This window comes from Electrona antarctica (genome assembly GCF_951216825.1).
Source record: "Electrona antarctica genome assembly, chromosome: 4".
Taxonomy (NCBI): Eukaryota; Metazoa; Chordata; class Actinopteri; order Myctophiformes; family Myctophidae; genus Electrona; species Electrona antarctica.
In genome coordinates, this window is record NC_136809.1 from 51,811,188 (window position 1) to 51,833,365 (window position 22,178).

General features: G+C 43.0%; 1 protein-coding gene across 2 annotated transcripts in view; it reads left to right on the forward strand.

The window, feature by feature from the left end:
- The window catches only part of serping1 (serpin peptidase inhibitor, clade G (C1 inhibitor), member 1), a 24,182-nt gene extending 11,024 nt beyond the window's left edge, over window positions 1-13,158 (forward strand). For both annotated transcript variants that reach the window (XM_079499696.1, XM_079499695.1), the window contains exons 8-11: window positions 323-526; window positions 9,824-9,963; window positions 10,785-11,007; window positions 12,616-13,158. In XM_079499696.1, the coding sequence (XP_079355822.1) occupies window positions 323-526; window positions 9,824-9,963; window positions 10,785-11,007; window positions 12,616-12,866 (818 nt within the window). In that variant the 3' untranslated portion in view covers window positions 12,867-13,158. The remainder of the gene's footprint in view (window positions 1-322; window positions 527-9,823; window positions 9,964-10,784; window positions 11,008-12,615) is intronic.
- The last annotated feature ends 9,020 nt before the right edge of the window (window positions 13,159-22,178 follow it).

A 22,178-nucleotide genomic window follows, 5' to 3' on the forward strand; every position in this document is an offset into this window, starting at 1 on the left:
CTAACAATGCCTTGCAGTTTGGCTATTTTCACAATATTTATCTGTGGAACTGAGTCAACTAAATCTATATATTACATCTAATATTTTCAAAATATTTGTATACATTTTGAAAACCTGACAAGCTCATAGCGCGCCACCGAGTGGCGCGCTATGAGCTTGTAGGTCTGCTATTTTTGAAAAATCGAAGAACGACTGACATAGAAACATAGCTTTTTCAGAAAACTGTCAGGATTTAGAAGACGTTTTGAGAATCTGATCTCAGGTCAAAATGGGTTTTTCGACACCATTTCCTGCCCGACACTGCGTGTTTCCCCCTCATCAGACATGAACCTGAGCGAGGCCTTCGCCGACCAGTCGGTCCAGTTCTATGACGCTGAGCCCAGCAGGCTGCTGGACACCGACCAAGCCAACACGGCCATGATCAACGGCTGGGTGGCCGAGAAGACCGGCAACAAGATCACACAGCTCGTCCAGTCAGTACCCGCTCACACCCAGTTGATACTCCTCAACGCTGTCTCCTTCAAAGGTCAGGGGTGTGTGTGTGCGTGCATGCGTGAGTGTGTGCATCTTCCTCTCATGTGGCCTTATAGAGCGTCGCAGTCCCGCCTCCTACCCTGGACCAGGAAATGAAACCCAATGCATTATTCTCATAGACATTTCTTAAAGTATTTATTTAAAGACGGTTACGCCGCGGACAAAGCCAACTCGAGTCGTGACAACTCATGACAACACAAACAATATTTCTAATTATTTGTTTGGTCCAAAATATTGTTTGTGTTGTCATGAGTTGTCACGACTCGAGTTGGCTTTGTCCGCGGCGTAACCGTCTTTAAATAAATACTTTAAGAAATGTCTATGAGAATAATGCATTGGGTTTCATTTCCTGGTCCAGGGTAGGAGGCGGGACTGCGACGCTCTATTGACATTTGTATTTACTACATGGATATAAACTTTATAAAGTAATGAATGGGTTTGGCTGTATTTATTGTGTATAGGTCAGGGTTTTTAGCAAAAGGCCGATGCACACCTCAGAAGGCTAGTGACAGGTGCGTAGGGCAATAGAGCATACTTAAAAAGGGTATCTTTGAAAAACAAAGAAAGGGTCCCGCACACTGTCAGACACTTGCCAAAATGTTGCTCTTTATTGGGACGACGTTTCGGTCGATTAGACCTTCATCAGGACAGGCAATACAGGGCCCAATAACCACATGTATAGACCACACCCCCAGTGAGAAGGTCATGGAGATGCAGGTCATTGGCTGCACAGATAACCCATAACCATGTTACGCAACGTTTGTGTTTACACAAACACACAAAATTGTTCATTCATCATCAATGGCATTTAATGTTTGTGTTCGGACAAAATTAGGGTTACACACACCAAAAGATGGACATAAAAGAGGATATCCCCAACCCCCCCCCCCCCACACACCCGTGTGAAGTGAGGGGCGCTCTTATCATCATACATCATCTCATTCCGGCCAATCACAATTAGCGTCATCACTTCTCCGTCTTCACCTTCCTGCCCTCACTTTTATATTCAATGTGCTTTGTGCTCAGCCAATCACATCATCGCTATGGGGTGATCAGCCAATCACATCATCGCTATGGGGTGATCAGCCAATACAAGCCAATGTTTGTGTTTACACAAACCCGGAAAGCTGGGAGTAGGAGGAGCTAACGTCCCTCCGAAAAATGCATATCAAAGATATGCAAATATCAAAGACATGCAAATATCAAAGATATCCGGCACACAAGAGTCCATTTGATCCCATTCTTGCCCAAATATGTACTTCTGTACTGATGTCACGAATTATGCTACGTTTGCCCGAATATGGTGTTTGTGTGGCTGCACCGATATATAAGTGTCAGCATGTGGAACAGAATTGCATTGTTAGAGACACTCGAGGATTTTGCTTTCATACACGTTGTAGTCGTCCAAAATGTGGCGTTGGACCCTGCACCTGAACAGAGGAACAAAAAGATCCTTCGATGCTGCCGTAGCGGTGGGACACAAGCTGTACTCCTTCGGAGGGTACTGTAACCTTATCGACAGGGACCAGATTGCAGTGCACGTCTTCAACACAGTGTCTTTGCATTGGACTCAGTTGCCTCCCCCTGTGACAACCGGAAGAGGAGAAGAACAGCCCCCTGAGGCTCCCTCCAACCGTGTGCTCCACACAGCTGTGCTCATAGAAGACATCGTCTACATCTGGGGGGGTGTAGTAGACTTTCAGATAGAGGAGCATGCCGATCGGTATTCTTACCAGGGGAACTACTCCAACGTGCTTTGTGCATTCGATGTCGACGCCCACAGATGGTTTGAGCCCAGTGTCTCTGGGACGGTTCCAGAGGGGAGGGGCTTCCACTCAGCCTGCGCCTTGGAGAAGGTCATGTTTGTCTGTGGAGGATGGGTACAGCTGACTGGATGGACTAATGACATGTACAAGTTGGACACCAGCATGATGGTCTGGTCTTTGATTAACGCCAGAGGACCTCCTCCACCTGCTACATCATGTCACTCTGCCACCATCATCGGGACAAAGATATTTGTATTTGGGGGTCTAGGGGACGGTAGCTACTACAACACCATCAGAGTGTTTGACACAGAGACCAACTTCTGGTTGAGCACGCCATCTGCACAGCTTCTTCCAGAAGGACGCTGTGCTCATTCAGCCTTTACCTACAATGAAGAGCTGTACATATGTGGTGGGTGTTGCAAATATAATAACTATATAACAACCCTCAATGATGTGTGGAAATTCAATCCAGATACCTTCTCCTGGAAGAAGGTTGAGCCCAAGGGGAAAGTCCCGTTTTTGATCGTCCAGATGTCCTGTTGCATGGTGGGAGATCGTATCGTGCTCTTTCGAGGATACAGAGACAAGCCCAGTGTCCTGTACGTGCTAGACGTGAATCCTGGTTTGAAGATGTTATGTAAGCTAGCAGTTATTCAGTACGGTCTGGATCAGTCTGAACTCCCTCACGACATCAGGTGGGAACTCGCAACCATGACGGAAAAACAGAGTAAATCATGAATCCACCAATGACAACAACTACGTTGTCTATTGTGAAGTGTAAACTGAAAATCACACCCGTGTGAAGTGAGGGGCGCTCTTATCATCGTACATCATCATGCATCATCTCATTCCGGCCAATCACAATTTGTGTCCTCACCTCCGTCATCAATGTTTATGTTACGCAACGTTTGTGTTTACACTCAAACTGTCCATTCATTACCAATGGTATTTAATGTTTGTGGTAAAACCCAAAAAAAAAAGTAGGGAAAAAAAGTAAAACGAAAACAAAAAGAAACAAGAATGCCACGCATATCATTAACAGCAGGTGAAACAAGTGTTCTCCGTTGTGCATCTGTCCATCCTTTATGCAGCGTTACAGACTCTGGGTTGAGACCATAGAGGTATAATATATGTAGAGAGTTGACTCTGGGTTGAGACCATAGAGGTATAATATATGTAGAGAGTTACAGACTCTGGGTTGAGACCATAGAGGTATAATATATGTAGAGAGTTACAGACTCTGGGTTGAGACCATAGAGGTATAATATATGTAGAGAGTTGACTCTGGGTTGAGACCATAGAGGTATAATATATGTAGAGAGTTACAGACTCTGGGTTGAGACCATAGAGGTATAATAATGTAGAGAGTTACAGACTCTGGGTTGAGACCATAGAGGTATACTATATGTAGAGAGTTACAGACTCTGGGTTGAGACCATAGAGGTATACTATATGTAGAGAGTTACAGACTCTGGGTTGAGACCATAGAGGTATAATATATGTAGAGAGTTACAGACTCTGGGTTGAGACCATAGAGGTATAAGAGAGTTACAGACTCTGGGTTGAGACCATAGAGGTATAATATATGTAGAGAGTTACAGACTCTGGGTTGAGACCATAGAGGTATAATATATGTAGAGAGTTACAGACTCTGGGTTGAGACCATAGAGGTATAATATATGTAGAGAGTTACAGACTCTGGGTTGAGACCATAGAGGTATAATATATGTAGAGAGTTACAGACTCTGGGTTGAGACCATAGAGGTATAATATATGTAGAGAGTTACAGACTCTGGGTTGAGACCATAGAGGTATAATAGAGTTACAGACTCTGGGTTGAGACCATAGAGGTATAAGAGAGTTACAGACTCTGGGTTGAGACCATAGAGGTATAATATATGTAGAGAGCGGATGAGGAGCGATAGCCCCGCCCCCTGTTATTCACTTCAATGGAAGTCTGGGGGCCTATCAGGGGCGGAGCCAGGAATTATTTATGAGTAAGGCTTACAAAAGTATAGAGGGGTGTAAGTGGGACTGTTTTTATCAAGTATAGAGGGGTGTTAGTGGGACTGTTTTTTATCAAGTATAGAGGGGTGTTAGTGGGACTGTTTTTATCAAGTATAGAGGGGTGTAAGTGGGACTGTTTTTTATCAAGTATAGAGGGGTGTTAGTGGGACTGTTTTATCAAGTATAGAGGGGTGTTAGTGGGACTGTTTGTATCAAGTATAGAGGGGTGTAAGTGGGACTGTTTTTATCAAGTATAGAGGGGTGTTAGTGGGACTGTTTTTATCAAGTATAGAGGGGTGTTAGTGGGACTGTTTTTATCAAGTATAGAGGGGTGTTAGTGGGACTGTTTTTTATCAAGTATAGAGGGGTGTAAGTGGGACTGTTTTTATCAAGTATAGAGGGGTGTTAGTGGGACTGTTTTGATCAAGTATAGAGGGGTGTTAGTGGGACTGTTTTTATCAAGTATAGAGGGGTGTAAGTGGGACTGTTTTATCAAGTATAGAGGGGTGTTAGTGGGACTGTTTTTTATCAAGTATAGAGGGGTGTAAGTAGGGCTGTTTTTATCAAGTATAGAGGGGTGTTAGTGTGACTGTTTTATCAAGTATAGAGGGGTGTAAGTGGGACTGGTTTTATCAAGTATAGAGGGGTGTTAGTGGGACTGTTTTTATCAAGTATAGAGGGGTGTAAGTGGGACTGTTTTTTATCAAGTATAGAGGGGTGTTAGTGGGACTGTTTTTATCAAGTATAGAGGGGTGTAAGTAGGGCTGTTTTTATCAAGTATAGAGGGGTGTTAGTGTGACTGTTTTTATCAAGTATAGAGGGGTGTTAGTGGGACTGTTTTTATCAAGTATAGAGGGGTGTAAGTGGGACTGTTTTTATCAAGTATAGAGGGGTGTAAGTGGGACTGTTTTTATCAAGTATAGAGGGGTGTAAGTGTAGTTTTTATCAAGTATAGAGGGGTGTAAGTGTAGTTTTTATCAAGTATAGAGGGGTGTTAGTGGGACTGTTTTTTATCAAGTATAGAGGGGTGTAAGTGGGACTGTTTTTATCAAGTATAGAGGGGTGTAAGTGTAGTTTTTATCAAGTATAGAGGGGTGTAAGTGTAGTTTTTATCAAGTATAGAGGGGTGTAAGTGGGACTGTTTTTATCAAGTATAGAGGGGTGTTAGTGGGACTGCATTTGCAGCTCAACAAAAGCTAATTCATGTGTATGACTGAGGACGACTTCCAGACAAAAAAAAATCACCGCTAAACGATCATTGTTTCATTTTATCGTGATAATCGATAACGATTATCACGCCATCCCTTCGTCGTTTTGATCTAGGGTCTTCAATGCGTGAATCACACATAACTTTACTATCCCATTAATACCTGGAACGCGTCTGTGTCACCGAAGCTTTTAACCACTTTAACCATTATTTGAAAATAGCAGATATATAAGCTTGTAGATCTGCTATTTTTTTTTTTAAATGTCTTTGACGATATTTTATTTCACAGCAAACGTTTTTAACAAATCTTTGCTTCCGGGGGTCACTGGTACAAAACATGTTCAGATGGTGGTCGGTGGCCAAGTATATATCATTATATAAGTATATATCATTATATAAGTATATATCATTTTTGGGGTCCTTGACATGAAGATTGAGAAGCACGTTTTTATATTTTTTGGAAAACTGTCAGGATTTAAAAGACATTTGTAGAATCTGGTGTCAGGTCTTAATTGGCTAACTTACACCTTTCCAATAAGGATGTTCAAAATGGCCACTGTGTTCATGCTCGCCCACCATTATGGACAGACCACATCTATCTACAGTATCTATCTATATCTATCTATCTATCTATCTATCTATCTATCTATCTATCTATCTATCTATCTATCTATCTATCTATCTAACTATAAATGCACCACGGCTATGTGTGTACGTCTGTCCGTACGTCTGTAATCCACGTAACTCAAGAACCGTTCGCCCCACCGACTACCCCTCAGGGAGTGCAGTGCTCGGTGTCGAGTCCGTCGGATAGCTGGTTGTCCAGAACCAGCACAAAAGCCTTTGCCCGGGCTCTGGACCTGATCACCCCTATATCTCCATGTCTATTTGCTCAGAAACTATGACGTTAAATTGTCCATTCATTGTCAACAGGAATTTAATCTTCGTCTAGGACAAAAATAGACATTAAGACGATTTGCTCAGACACATATGACGTAAATGCTTCATTCATTGTCAATGAGAATTTAATCTTTGTGTAAGACAAACATCTACACTAATAGCTGAATATAGGAGGGGCTAGCGCCCCTCAAAAATCACACCTGTGTGAAGTGAGGGGCGCTCTTATCATACATCATCATACATCATCTAATTCCGGCCAATCACAATTAAACAGAGTAAATAACAAATCCACCAATGACAACTACGTTGTCTATTCTATTGTGAATTATAAACTTGAAAATCACACCCGCGTGAAGTGAGGGGCTCTCTTATCATCGTACATCATCAAGAAAAGCAAAGGGGAAAAAAGTGCTATTTGCATGTCGGTTATATCAAATATAGAGGGTTTAAGCTGTTGAGACCTGGAACACATCTGTGTCACCTTAGCTTTAAACCACTTTAACCATTATTTGAAACTTTAGCTGTTGAAAAATAGCAGATCTATAAGCTTGCAGATCTGCTACCTTTGCTCCCGGGTGGTCCCTGGTACAAAACATCTTCAGATGGGTGTCAGCGGCCGAATACATATCATTTTGGTGGTCCTTGACATGAAGATTGAGAACCACTGATATGGAAACTTTCTTTTCTTTCTTTAGAAAGTCAGGATTTAGAAGACATTTGTAGAATCTGGTCTCAGGTCTTAATTGGCTAACTAACACCTTTTCCCGATAACGATGTACAAAATGGCCGCAGCGTTCATGCTCGCCCACCATTATCAAAGTCAAAGTCAAAGTCGTACGATTTGTCACACACGTTACCGCAGTGAAATTTGTGAAATTATGGACAGGCCAGAGTGATGTTGGTACATTATTGTCCTCAAACCCGATGACCAGTGACCACATCTATCTATCTATGTATCTATGTATCTATCTATGTATCTATGTATCTATCTATCTATGTATGTATGTATGTATGTATGTATGTATGTATGTATGTATGTATGTATGTATGTATGTATGTATGTATGTATGTATGTATGTATGTATCTATCTATCTATCTATCTATCTATCTATCTATCTATAACGCAGCACGTCTCTGTCTGTACGTCTGTAATCCACGTAACTGGAGAACCGTCCGCCCCACCGACTACCCCTCAGGACAGGAAGGGAACGAACCGGATTTTATTTTCGGGCCCCGTCATATGAGCGCCTCCACCGGGTGGCAGCACCACTTTCGGATTCGGGCACCCGCCCGAGTGCCCGATTCCGAAGGGGGCTGGGACAAGTCCGCCCGCTCCCCGCCCAGAACCCATAAGACACTCCCCTCAAAACCACATTAGACCCACCCTAAATAAAGAAAAGGTGTAGGCTATGCAATCCCATAAAACGAAATACAACAATTTATCAGGGTCAGGGCATCACTAAAGAACAAGGGCCACTATATTTCTACACTAACTCCAGAGGGCCACGTTGCATATTACTGTCGCAGCAAAAATAGCCGATCTACAAACTCAAAACTTTTGAGCTTGTAGATCAGCAATTGTTTGCTATATTTGAATTGAAATCCTGGAAAAAAATGTGGCCATTTTTTTATTGGAATCCTGAAAAATAACCTTTTTATTTCATTTCAAATGAATTTAGTTATAGTTATGTTAACTTTACGAACTAAATCCAAACACATTGGACATACAAAAGCGGGTCATGTTTGCATGTTTGGAATTGTAACAGCTGAAATCAATAATATATCAGTATTCTGATATTAACCTGAGGGCATGTGAATTCATCATTAAGACCCTTAGGGGGCGGGGCCAGGGTTTGCAATGTAAAGAATCCAGAATGTTTCTCTTTTTTTTTAACCTAAATTTTTATCCCATGATTTTGCAACCCAGTTTTTTCACCCAGTGCCAATTATCTAATGTAATCCTGGGCGCTACACTTCCTCTGCCAACCTGGGGGGGCAGCGGACTGACCTCATGCCTCCTTCTATGCATGAGGAGTCCAAGCTGCTTCTTTTCACCTGACAGGGGGGAATTTCCCTGGCCGGACATAGCGAGTGGAAGGAACACGTTATTCCAACCAGTTCCTTTCCCCTCCATCAGGCGCCCCGGCTGGCCAGGGGGAGGTAGTTTTAGAGACCAGGATTACTGCATGTTTTTGTGAGGGTACCTACCCTAGGAGACACAGGGAGAACATGCAAACTCCACACAGAAAAACCCCAGAATGTTTCTCTTCTTTTTATAGCATGAGGTCAAGGTCTCCACCTCTGGGTGGCATTTGGACTTGTTCTATCCCCTGAAATCTAAAAGAGGATATGTCATGCTTTAAGTCATTAGAATGAACAGCGACAGGATATTCTCTGTTGTTCCTGCGGATTGAGCTCTTGTGCTCACCTCACTCATGCGTTCTTTTAATTTTCGGCTGGTTTTACCGACATATGCCAGTCCGCAGGGGCACGTTATCAAATAGATAACATGAGTGCTATCACAGGTGATGACGCTTTGTATGAGAAACCTTTTCCCTGAGTGTGGGTGCCTAAAGTGCGTCAATTTAGCAGTGGTATTATAGCCTACACTGTGCACAGTGGCCACACCGGTAGTTTCCTTTAGGTAAGGGCAGAGTAGTATAAAAGAGAGTAATGACACTCCCGTTGACTCTCATTGTAACAATGGAATGCGGAAGTGCTCATTGTATCTCAATGGAATAGTTCCAGCCATAGGAGCAATGTTTGGAACTATCGCCCATAGGCACCCGCTTTGCGGCGAGATCAAAGCGTGTCACCACTCTCTTACTACATTACTCTGGGTAAGGGGCAAAGGCGTGTTTGGCTGGACTGTGGTTCGTTTTGTGCAAAATATGCATCGACAAGATTGTCTCTCAGATTGCGGTCACGTTTAAAAACAAACAGAGGAGGATCACGCAAGGCAGTGGTTAGTTCAGGGTCTGACTGTAGAATGTGCCAGTGTTTTTTTAAAACAGATTTAATGGCTTGCGAGTGGTGGCGAATATTTTGTGATACAGGTCACTGAGAATTAATTTTTAGTCTTATTGCCGGTAGTTAGCAATTCGGAACGAGGCTTGTGGAGCGCTGCATTATAAACTAAAAAGACATTCTCAGTGACCTGTATGACAAAATATTCGCCACCACTCGCTAGCCATTAAATCTGTTTTAAAAAAACACTGGCACATTCTACAGTCAGACCCTGAACTAACCACTGCCTTTCGTGATCCTCCTCTGTTTCTTTTTCATCAATTCACTTGATGGGGGTGGCCTTGTCAAGTGGATTAATCAGATGCTATAGCCTGTGTGTGTGTGCGTGTGTGTGCGTGCGTGTGCACATTCCGCACAACTGAGTGTACATCTGTGTTTCAGGTCAGTGGATGGTCAAGTTTGACTCGAAGGCCAAGAAGGCACAGTTTACTAAACTGAATGGTGATGTAGTGATGGCTCCTGCTCTCTACAGCTCCACATACGCATTACCCATCGCGTATGTGCCTGAAGTCATGGCAAAGGTAGCACGCACGCACGCACGCACGCACGCACGCACGCACGCACGCACGCACGCACGCACGCACCGCACGCACGCACCGCACGCACGCACGCACCGCACGCACGCACCGCACGGCACGCACGCACGCACGCACGCGTTTTGATTTCGTTGACTAAAACTATGACAAAATTATTTCGTCCACTGCCTTTTTTCACTGCAGAAAACTAAATGGAAATGAAGACTAAGCTATGGTGACAAAAACTAAGACTAAATGTATAGACAATTTCCTCAACAAATAAAAACTAGACCAAAATGTTAGGAAGGGACTAGTGGACAAGTAAAAGACAAGTCATTTTACACTTTGCATGCTGAAAATAGCAGATCTATAAGCTCATTGTGAGCTTATAGATCTGCTTATAGATCTGCTATTTTCAGCAAGTGTAAAATCAGTCATTTCGACGGCATCAAGGCCTGACAAAAACATTTTAGTCGACTAAAACAACTGCAGAATTAGTCGACTAAAATCTTATATTTAGTCGACTAAAACTAGACTAAACACTAAAACATTCCAGGTGACAAAAATATGACTAAAACTAAATGGAGTTTCATTCCGAAGACTATGACTAAACTAAAATAGAAACTTGCTGCCGAAAACAACACTGATGCACGCACGCACACACACACACACACACACACACACACACACACACACACACACACACACACACACACACACACACACACACACACACACACACACACACACACACACACACACACACACACACACACACACACACACACACACACACACAAACTCTATCTCTTTCTGGCCAACAACAGGTGGTCAAGTTGTCTCTGACCGGCGACAGCAGCCTCTACATCCTGCTGCCTCGCACCCACACGCTGGCCGACCTGCAGCAGGTGGAGGACAGGCTGACGGACACCGCCGTGCGTCACATGATCGCACAGCTGACGGCCGCCACTCCCCAGACCGTCGAGGTCACCCTGCCCAAACTCAAACTGGACGTCCAATTGGAAATGAACTCTCTTCTCAGGAAATTAGGTTTGTTTACCATTTGTTTCTTTTTTATCTCGTCTATACCAGTAAGTCTATTTTGTAGCGCTTTCACTTCTTCAAGGTCAAGGTCAAGGTTATCTTTATTTGTCTCCCTTGGGAGAAATTTGTCTTGGAGACGGAGTCACAGCTGCATACAAATAACAGACACGTTCACATACGAAAAGGAAAAACACCATGAAACACCCAACATACACAAAACAGAGATATTGCACACATTCCCTTGGTAAAGTGCAACCAGTCAATAAAGTGCTTTCAGTCAGTAAAGTGCATTCAAGTTCTTCTCGTTTGTCAAGTGTCAGTCTGCCTCAACGTTCACTGCGCAAAAAGCATGGATATACGGATGTGTAGGCCCATATTTCAGGAAACTCCCGTTAAACTTTCCAACAAACTCCGGTGAACTCCCGAATTGTACCATCACACCTGTATATTACCGTATATTACTGTCTGTATATGCCTGCTAAACTTGAAGTTTACGGGCAAATCTAGTGCCCATAATTGCCCGTTAACTCCTCTTTTCACGTCTGTCATCCTCTCTAGTCTCTGCTTTGGCTCCACGTTGTCTTTTGGATCCCGTCCTTTAACCCATTTTGGGCGGGAACCCCTTTTGGTGTTAGCATTATGTTATGCTTTAGCTATTGAAAAATAGCAGACCTACAAGCTCATAGCGCGCCACCGAGTGGCGCGCTACGAGCTTGTAGATCTGCTATTTTTGAAAAATTGACGTCAGGACTAAATGGGTTTATGTTTATGTTTATTGAAGGATCCCCATTAGAGACACATGACTGAGCCTCTAGTCTTCCTGGGGTCCTGAATAAAACTAATACAATACAAATGTACAACTAAAAATACAATTTAAAATAAAAAACAGAACAAAATAAAAACAAATACAAAGAACAAATTCACATTATAAATCAAACTAAATGGGTTAATCCTGCCTTCTCTCACTCACTCTCTAAAGGCCTCATTTATACTTGCGTGCCATGATGTCACGCACCGAAAATAGCAGATCTACAAGCTTGTACCTCTGCTATTTGTCAACGTGTGTCAGCGGCACTCGACCTTGTCTAGATCAGGCTCAACGTTCCTGCCTCCAGTCCTGTGTTGTTTTCGTCGACTAAAACTAAGACGGAAAATGTTCGTCGACTACCTTTTTCCACGGACGAAAACTACATGGAAACTCAATGAAAACTAAGCTATGATGACTAAAACTGAGACTAAATATACTGACAATTTCGTCAACAAATGAAAATTAGACTAAAATGTTAGGAACTAGTGGACAAGAGATCCAGTATAAGTCATTTTACACTTGGTTGCATGCTGAAAATAGCCGAAAATAGATCGGCTATTTTCAGCAGGTGTAAAATCAGTCATTACGACGGCATCAAGGCCCGCCAAAACACATTTTAGTTGACTAAATCAACCGTAGATTTAGTCGACTAAAATCTCATGACATTTAGTCGACTAAAACTAGACTAACACTAAAACATTCCAGGTGACTAAAATGTGACTAAAACTAAATGAAAACTGCCAAAAACAACACTGCTCCGGTCCAAACCTCTCCTTTGTCCCCCCCCTCCCCCCCCCACACACTAGGCCTGTCGTCGCTGTTCGACGAGCCCAACCTGTGCGGTCTGTTCTCGGAGGACAGGCTCTCCCTCAGCGACTCGCGCCACAGAGCCTTCCTCACGCTGGACGAGGAAGGCGTGGAGGCGGGCGCCGCCACCTCCATCTCCTTCTCCCGCTCGCTGGCGTCCTTCTCCGCCCTGCGGCCCTTCATCCTGCTGCTGTGGAGCGACCGCGCCAACGTCCCCCTGTTTGTGGGCAGAGTCACTGAGCCAGAGTGAGGTAGAGAGACATAGAGAGAGACAGAGGGAGAGAGAGACAGAGAGACATAGAGAGAGACAGAGGGAGAGATAGACAGAGAGAGAGATAGACAGAGAGAGAGAGACACAGAGAGAGAGAGAGATAGAGAGAGAGAGAGAGAGAGAGAGAGACAGAGAGAGACAGAGACAGAGAGAGAGAGAGACAGATAGAGAGACAGATAGAGAGACAGATAGAGAGTCAGATAGAGAGACAGAGACACAGACAGAGACAGACAGAGAGAGAGAGAGAGAGAGAGAGAGACAGACAGACAGATATCCCGGCCCGATCATATAATATTACTAAACGAAAACAATAAAAACAAAATGATTCAATGATAATTTGAACTGCATGTTTTGTCTCAGCAACAGAATTAAGACCATGGAAACCACTTCATTTTATTTGCTGAAGAAGTTACACAAGTCCACCACATGATGGCAGCAGCCACACTGTAATGAACCGCATTGACAGTCAGTGAGTAATACACACAGGGACGCCAGTAGTGACTTCTCATGTCATTCACCCTCAAATAAACCCCTCTTCAAATAATCTCCATATACAGTATGTGACATTAAAGGTTTTAAAGCACTAGCTCAACTTGGTAAAGCAGTGGTTCCCAAACATCTTCACGTCAAGGAACCCCCCAAATTGACACTAATTAACCCACGGACCACCGTTTGAAGAGATTATGCCAGAGACCCTCCATAAGAGAAGAATTTCACTGCTCTAGCAGTAATTTCAAGGACCCCCCAGTTTGACATGCATTAGTCTACGGACCCCCCATTGAATAGCATTTCTATCTCTGGGACCCCCAGATTTATATTGTAAAATCAACGTTAATTTAACTCAGTGTACAAATGGAACCAAATGGACCCTAATGGGTCCATTTGGTTCAATTTGTACATGCACTCTCAGAGTTTGTACACTCTCAGAGTTACAGACTCATAAGGGCTGATTCATACTCCTATTTTACCGCTGTTTCGGCGCTGTAGTGCCGAAATGATTTCGGCTCGTCAGAAATTTTCAGTAGCACCGAAGAGCCGACTTTAGGACGGTACCCGCTCCCCCGAACCTCAAATGACGTCACATTGTAGGCTCTACAGAGCCGAACCGACTTTTATTCGGCTCTAAAATAGGAGTATGAATCGGGCCTAAGGGTCCACTTGACTTGGTTCCAAACTATCATTTAGCTGGGGGACCCCCTGGAACTCCCTCAAGGACCCCCTGGGGGTCCCCGGACCCCACTTTGGGAACCACTGTGGTAAAGCACATCAACTGAGCAAAAATTACCCTGAATTATTCCTTTTTTTCCCCCAACAGACATACAATTATACTTTAGCGGCAGTGGTGGACAAACAATCTGTAAACAAGTCAGCATTCAGAATGATCTAGTTAAACTCTGGAGCATCATGTCACTCATATTCATAACTGCTAAACATGCAGCTCAGTTGTAGGTAAGATGTTGACATGACCTCCATTAAAAAAGGACAGACGTGAAGGTCGTGGTACCTGAACTATGGGCCTCTATACAACGATTTAAAAAAAAAAAAAAAACGTTTGGAATTTAACCCATTTTTGGGCGGGAGCCCCTTTTGGCGTAAGCATTATGTTATGCTTTAGATATTGAAAAATAGCAGATCTACAAGCTCATAGCGCGCCACCGAGTGGCGCGCTATGAGCTTGTAGGTCTGCTATTTTTGAGAAATCGACTGACATATAGAAACATAGCTTTTTCAGAAAACCGTCAGGATTTAGAAGACATTTATAGAATCGTTCCCGGGTCAAAATGGGTTTTTAAGATCCTTCCCCAGACCTTATATAACCACAGCAAACCCCATGGCTGAAAGGTATAGGGTAAGTGATATTCTTTGGTTAAAACAAAAATGTTTTTGTTAAAAGGTACTCATTCTAATAGTAATCATTGCTATAGAGTGTTTGTTTAGCAACAGGGGTCGCACTGTCTCTCCAGCTCTCTAATAAACAGAAAATGCATTTTCAGGTGGGTGACAACGTACATTTCAGCCAGTCAGGAGAAAGTAGCCCTTCATCAGCATAATCTTTATAATGTTCCAGTTCCAATTTTTGTCTGCTCATTTCTTTGTGTCGTCACTTGTTTAATCTGTATCCTAACTGCGTTCTCCATTCTGATTGGATCAAATTGGTATCCCCACCTGTAATGCATTTTCTGATTAACCCATTTTGGGTGGGAACCGATTCTGGTGTTAGCATTATGTTATGCTTTAGCTATTGAAAAATAGCAGATCTACAAGCTCATAGCGTGCCACCGAGTGGCGCGCTACGAGCTTGTAGGTCTGCTATTTTTGAAAAATCGAAGAACGACTGACATAGAAACATAGCTTTTTCAGAAAACTGTCAGGATGTAGAAGACATTTTTAGAATCTGATCTCAGGTCAGAATGGGTTAATAAAAAGCTGGAGAGACATGGAGACTCCAGTGTGGTGTATACCGTACATAGACGAGAGAGTGGCGTCATTGAGGGGGCAGAAAACGGCCCTCGCTGTGAGTGTGACAAGCTGTAACTTTTAAATACATTGGATTCGAGGGCGGCGCAAATATCAGCAATTTTAGGCATGGGTGCAAATCTCTGTAATATTAATGTTGTACTATTACTAAAAAACAATCTAAAATAAAGGGACAGGACTTTGTCACACTTCGCCATGCTCTTCGCCAATAGAGCGTCGCAGTCCCGCCCCCTACCATGGACCAGGAAATGAATCCCAATGCATTTTTCCCATAGACATTTCTTAAAGTATTTATTTAAAGGCGGTTACGCCGCGGACAAAGCCAACTCGAGTCGTGACAACTCATGACAACACAAACAATATTTTGGACCAAACAAATAATTACAAAGAATAAAAACAACAAAAAAAGTGTTGTAACCTGCCGTTATTTGTTCGGCCCAAAAAATTGTGTTTGTTGTCATGATTTGTCACGACTCGAGTTGGCTTTGTCTGCGGCGTAAACGTCTATAAATAAATACTTTCTGAAATGTCTATGAGGAAAATGAACGGAGAATCATTTCCTGGTGCAGGGTAGAGGGCGGGACTGCGGCGCTCTATAGAAGTCTATGTAAAAGAGTGGACTGGCCCCATGTAGTGAACGGAGTTGTCACAACTCTCTCATCTAAACGGCGCTGGGAGACTCCCGTTACTGATCAAACACTCTATAATAGCAATGACTACTATCACAATATAGAGCTTTTTAACACTCATTCTAACCAAAGAATATAACGTAGCTTGTCTCTAACCCTCTTTAACGTAATGTCTAAACACATCCCTTTCAATATGACCTGAATTTAGTTCAGTGCACGTAACTCTGACGGCAAGAAGTGTGGGTATGTATATTATATGATTCTGCCAGTTCAGGAACCACTACCTTTTGCAAAATTCCTCCCAAAATCAATCTTTGAAGCATAAAGCATTGGTCACTTTTGACTGTTTTAATGTTTTGGGCTGATTATCTCACTATACTGACTGATATGTCAGGGAATTCAATGTGCATACAGATACAGCTCCCCATCTTCAGGCTGACCCAGTTCTCTCGCTGAATCCATTCGACTTCAAATCGACGGCATTTTAACCATCCTTTTTAACATTTTAACCAACCAATTCCTATAATCCAATATCTTGACATATAAAACACTGAAGTTTAAATGTTTTAAGTTTAGTTGTTGTTTTTTTCATGTTTTTTTTCTCCAGTTAATGATTAAACATTCACAAAGTTGTCAAAGTTCAACAAGAATATGAACGGATTAGATTAGTTCTGAAAATGTGTAGAAAACAAGAAAGCTTGAAAGGGGGTTTGGGGTGGGGGGGGGGGGGGGGCAGTCCGTGGGGCCAGAGTTGTAGTCCTATATGATGGACTACAACTCTGGGAGTTGTAGTCCCATCTGGAGGGAGGAGGCACCACTCATCACCCTGGGAGGAGCCATGATGACTACTCAGCAACACAGTACCCCATGAACCTCATTTACATATAGAGAGGTTCAGGAGCTAACACACACACACACACACACACACACACACGCACACGTGCGTGCACACGCACACACACACACAGTAAGTCAGAGATACAGACACAGAGAGAGAAGACACACACACAGAGAGAGAAGAGAGACACACACAGAGAGAGAAGAGAGACACACACACACAGAGAGAAGACACACACACAGAGAGAGAAGACACACACACACACACACACACACACAGAGAAGACACACACACAGAGAGAGAAGACACACACACAGAGAGAGAAGAGAGACACACACACAGAGAGAGAAGAGAGACACACACACAGAGAGAGAAGAGAGACACACACACACAGAGAGAAGACACACACACAGAGAGAGAAGACACACACACAGAGAGAGAAGACACACACACAGAGAGAAGACACACACACAGAGAGAAGACACACACAGAGAGAGAAGACAGACACACAGAGAGAGAAGACACACACACAGAGAGAGAAGACACACACAGAGAGAGAAGACACACACACACACACACACACACACACACACACACCCCTATAAGTCAGTGTCCTCCCCCCTCCCCGATATATATCCTATAATGTCTCATTGTCCGTTGCATTCCAGAGGGATTCGGTGAAGGTTATAATCCTTCCGGACAATCCCATCCAATGATGGGGATGCTCCATTGTGTCCAGAGGTCCTTTCTGTTCTGTGTGGACCAGCCAGAGTGCTGTGTTGTTTTGTCTCCAAAAGGCAATCCTGTTATCTCACAAAAAAATAGAGAACAATTGTCCCCGTGGTCTAATCTCTCATAGGCCCAGTGCCCTATATATACTGTATATATTATACACCTTCCACTGCACCACATTTGTATGGGTCTGGGAAAAATAAATAAATGATGAGTGACTTCATCCGATGGCTGCAGTTGAGTTACACCACCAGTATAATTTTGGGGCGCTATATTTACATTTCGCCCCCACCCCCCAGCCCTGTTTTTTTTTATAGTTCACGATCAAAAAAAGGTTTTAGTCTCAACCAAAATGGACTATAAAGTCAACTCAAGCACATTTTTGTAACAAAAAATGTCTTATATTGAATCAGAATGAATCCACTCGAGTTGTGGCTGTTCTGTGAATGATGTCGGCTTGACAGCTTCCCAAACGATAACTCCATAACGATAGAAAGAACCCCCCCCCACTGCTTCATATATCGTGTCCTCCTCAGCCTTTTCGGCTGCACGGTGGGGTGAGAAGTGAAGAGGGTCCCCCGGAAGCAGCAGGGAGGAGGGAAGGGGGGTCCCATGGGGGTCCCCATGGCACACTCGGACATCTGCTGCATGCGTGCGTATATATACACCGACTGACAGTGGGCAAGGCAGGGAGGGACAGCCACGGTTTGCCACACATGACTGATCGGCTGTCTGGCATCCTTCAGCGAGAGGGTCACTTAACATTCTGAAATGATAGATTTTCTGTTCCGCTATGTCCTTTTCATATTCTTGTTGGGAGTTCATATGGGCTAAAAAAGAACAGAAAAGAAGAAAAATCAAGTGGACCGTGCTGTGATTACAGAGAGACGTACTTCACAGAGGGGGAAATGTTCACGCATGCATGCACCATGTGCGAGCTAGCGAGCGCGCGGCGCATGCTAACATACAGCACAGCACACACACACACACACACACACACACACATACATACACACAACACGTTTCAAAGTCACACTTTGTTTAATTTGCTGATATGATGGCGTGTAATTAGACAACCACCGTCACTGACAGACACTGGAACAACATTGAAAAGAGTACACACACACACACACACACACACACACACATGTAAAGGTACAAATCCACAAAAATGGATCATTTTTGTGCTTTAAAGAGAATTTGTTTGTTTGTTTTGCATTAGATCAAGAACCACTATTATAGGGAAATAAAAAGATTCCCCCCCGACCGAACACGGGAGAACAGAATCACTCTTATGTAATGCGATCACTTCCTGACAGTTACAACATCATACCACTTGATGAGTCAACAGGGTACAGTACAGGGTACAGTACAGTACAGTAACAGGGTACAGTACACACTGCATGGTCTGACCCTGTTATTGACATACCTATACGACATAGTATAGGTTACAGTGAAAAGGATGACTTCGCCCACTTTGGACCTATCTTCATATAATTGGTCCTCACTAATACAAAATACAAGCTGTTTCTACTGCACTCTGACCCCCGCCCCCCCCCCCCCCCCCCTCCCAGTGAGCTGTGGCGTTCCACAAGCAAGCATACTAGGGCCTTTACTGTTCCTAATTTTTAAAGCGCAGCTCAAGACTCACTTCTACACTCTTGCTTTTAATTGATCTTTTAATTATTTTTGTTATTCATGTCCTCACTGTATTGCATTACTGCTCTTGTTTTTTTTTTATGTTTATGCCTTGCTTTTCTTTTCTTTTTTTTCTCCATTGCTCTGTAAAGCACTTTGAGCTGCATTTCATGTCATGAAAGGTGCTATACAAATAAAGTTTTATTGTTATTATTAATATACTGTATGTTAATGACATGACATCAGCTTGTGTCTGCAGCATGTTCCTGTTCGCAGATGACTCGGCACTGCTGGTCTCGGACAGGAACAAGCTGCAGGTTGAAAAGGCTCTGAGCTCGGTAGAATCTGCACCTCTCGGCTCGCTGATAACAAACTATCTTTACACCTGGGAAAAACTGAAGCCATTCTCTTTGGTTCAAATAGTCATCTCAGCCAGGCTGATGACTGGGTGACAATATTATCACACGAAAAGATGAAATTACCTACCTAGGTTCCATCCTGGAGGCAAATCTTTCCGGTGATAAAATGGCCACCAACGTAATCAAAAAGGTCAACCAAAGTACAAGATTCCTATACAGGATCTCCTCACTGGTCGACAAAAACACCTTGAAGACCCCAACAGGAGCCCTTAGTAGCATACAAGGTTTCTATGACTATGCATGCACCTCTTGGTACCACAGCACCTCTAAGGCCCTTAAAACTAGGCTCCAGACTTCCCAAAACAAACTGGTCAGGTTACTACTTGGCCTCACAGTCCTCACTCCTCGAACCCACCTCACCCCTGCCCATTTTGACAGACTGGAATGGCTTAGAGTTGACGACAGAGTACAGCATCTTGCAATGGGTCTGGTCCACAAGATTCGCTACACCACCAAGATACCCATGTACCTGTCTAGAATACTTCCTTAATGTCAACAAAGTCCACACCCATAACACCAGAGGGAGCTCAACAAACCATGTGCAACCCAGATTCGGCACAAACCATGGACTAAATTATTTTCACTCCTATGCGACCAAAATGTGGAAAGCACACCAACAGTCAGTATATTTGTACGTCTCTAATTGTTATGATGAATTGAACACGGTGGGCCCCGTTGTAAACAAGTGTAATACTTTATGGTGTCGTCCACAGTTAACAGTTTTGTATTGAGTTGTGCTCGAAATGTACTGTAATTCTCCAATCTGTTAATAAATTCATCAATCAATCAATCAATCAAAACCCCTTTTCCACCTGTTGGTTCCTAATGGGAACCAGTTAAGTTCTTTCTGGTTCTTAGTCCATATGAGCCAGAGCTCCAAAATTGGAATGTTAATTATGAATTGAGCAGGCACAACTATAACTATATTAGTAAATTAATATATGATAACCCTTCCACAGTAGTAGCTTTTTAAAATGTTCTATTTTTTGCATATTTTCCTATATATAATGCCTCGTTTGCATATTTGAAAAAATAAAATGTGTATTAATACAATAAATCATTGTCTTCGTGCAAGTAATCAACTGGGGAAGTTTCATGGTGATAACAATCTAATATAGATATAGTTTTGCCCATTAAATTCAGAATTAACGTTCCACTTTCGGAGCTCTGGCTCATGGACTAAGAACCAAAAAGAAAAGGGGTCTCTGTCTCTCATATAGTAGTCTCTCAAGACAGACTGTTGCCTGCGTCAACTAATGCGTCAAATTTCGAGGAACAACAGGGGACGCTGTTTTCCAGAATATTTGACGATGGGATTCTCAGATTGCTCATATAGTGGACAGTTCAGAAACCTGCCTACCTACCAGTGACATCATCGTTTTTCATACAAGATTTTAAATGTTTTATTGTCTGTGCCAGGCCGAGACAGAGATGTATGGTATGTTTTGTACCCTGTCCGTCCATCCGTCCATCCGTCCGTCTGTCTGTGAACAGCTAGTCTCCGGCAGATTTGATCCATACATCACGCAAAGATTGGCTTCCAAAGTTTAAACAAAAATTCCACTGCTGGCCTGCTCGTTTTGCCTAAAAAAATGGCAACTAAAAACTATGGGGAAGCAGCTTTTTGCTTCTACGGGCCGACGGCGTGGAACAAACTCCCACTGTACCTTCGACAGGCAGCCTCTGTTGACATATTTAAAGCACAGCTCAAGACCCACTTCTACAATGTCCTCACTGTATTGCATTACTGCTATTATTTTTGTATTTATGCCTTGCTTTTCTTTTCTTTCTTTCTCCATTGCTCTGTAAAGCACTTTGAGAGCTGCATTTCATGTCATGAAAGGTGCTATACAAATAAAGTATTATTATTATCATTATTAAATTAAGAGGTATTTTGTAGGAATTTGGTAGTTTTCTAGTTTCCACTTTTATTAACGCAATCATACGAAGAAAGGTTGAAAATGGGCAAAGTCGTCCTTTAAGCAATCTGAACCTTGTTTTTTTCTTTTTTGGGGGGGTGAAAATCTGAATGACAACATGTGTGTGAAGGATGAATGTGTGAGTTGTTTTCATCGTCAACATACTTTAACGAGAGACATTTTCTCGCATTTAGCTCATCTTGAAGGAAGGAGAATTCAGATGATATTATTAGTGGTATGTTGCTGTTATTATTGGTATTACACATCAACATCGTTATTGCATCATTCTTTTTCTTTTTTTTTTTTGCTCCTGTTACGACCTTAATCCCGAGTCATGCTTTGCCGCAGGGCGGTGTCACTCGTCGTCCAAGCGATGAAGGTGTCGGCGTTGATTGAAATCGGGTTATTTTCGATGAGTAACGACGACAGCACCATGAAGCAAAGCATAAACCAGACTTTATACTTCAATCCCGTCAGCGATACGTGTTTCATTGTTTCATGTGAGAGTGCATGTGCAGTGTAAAATGACCTCACATGTATGTTTATCCGTGTATGCATGTGTGCGTGCGTGCGTGCGTGCGTGTGTGCATGTCTGCTGTTTGTTTGTGTCTTGAAATGTTGAATGCCGCGTGATTGAT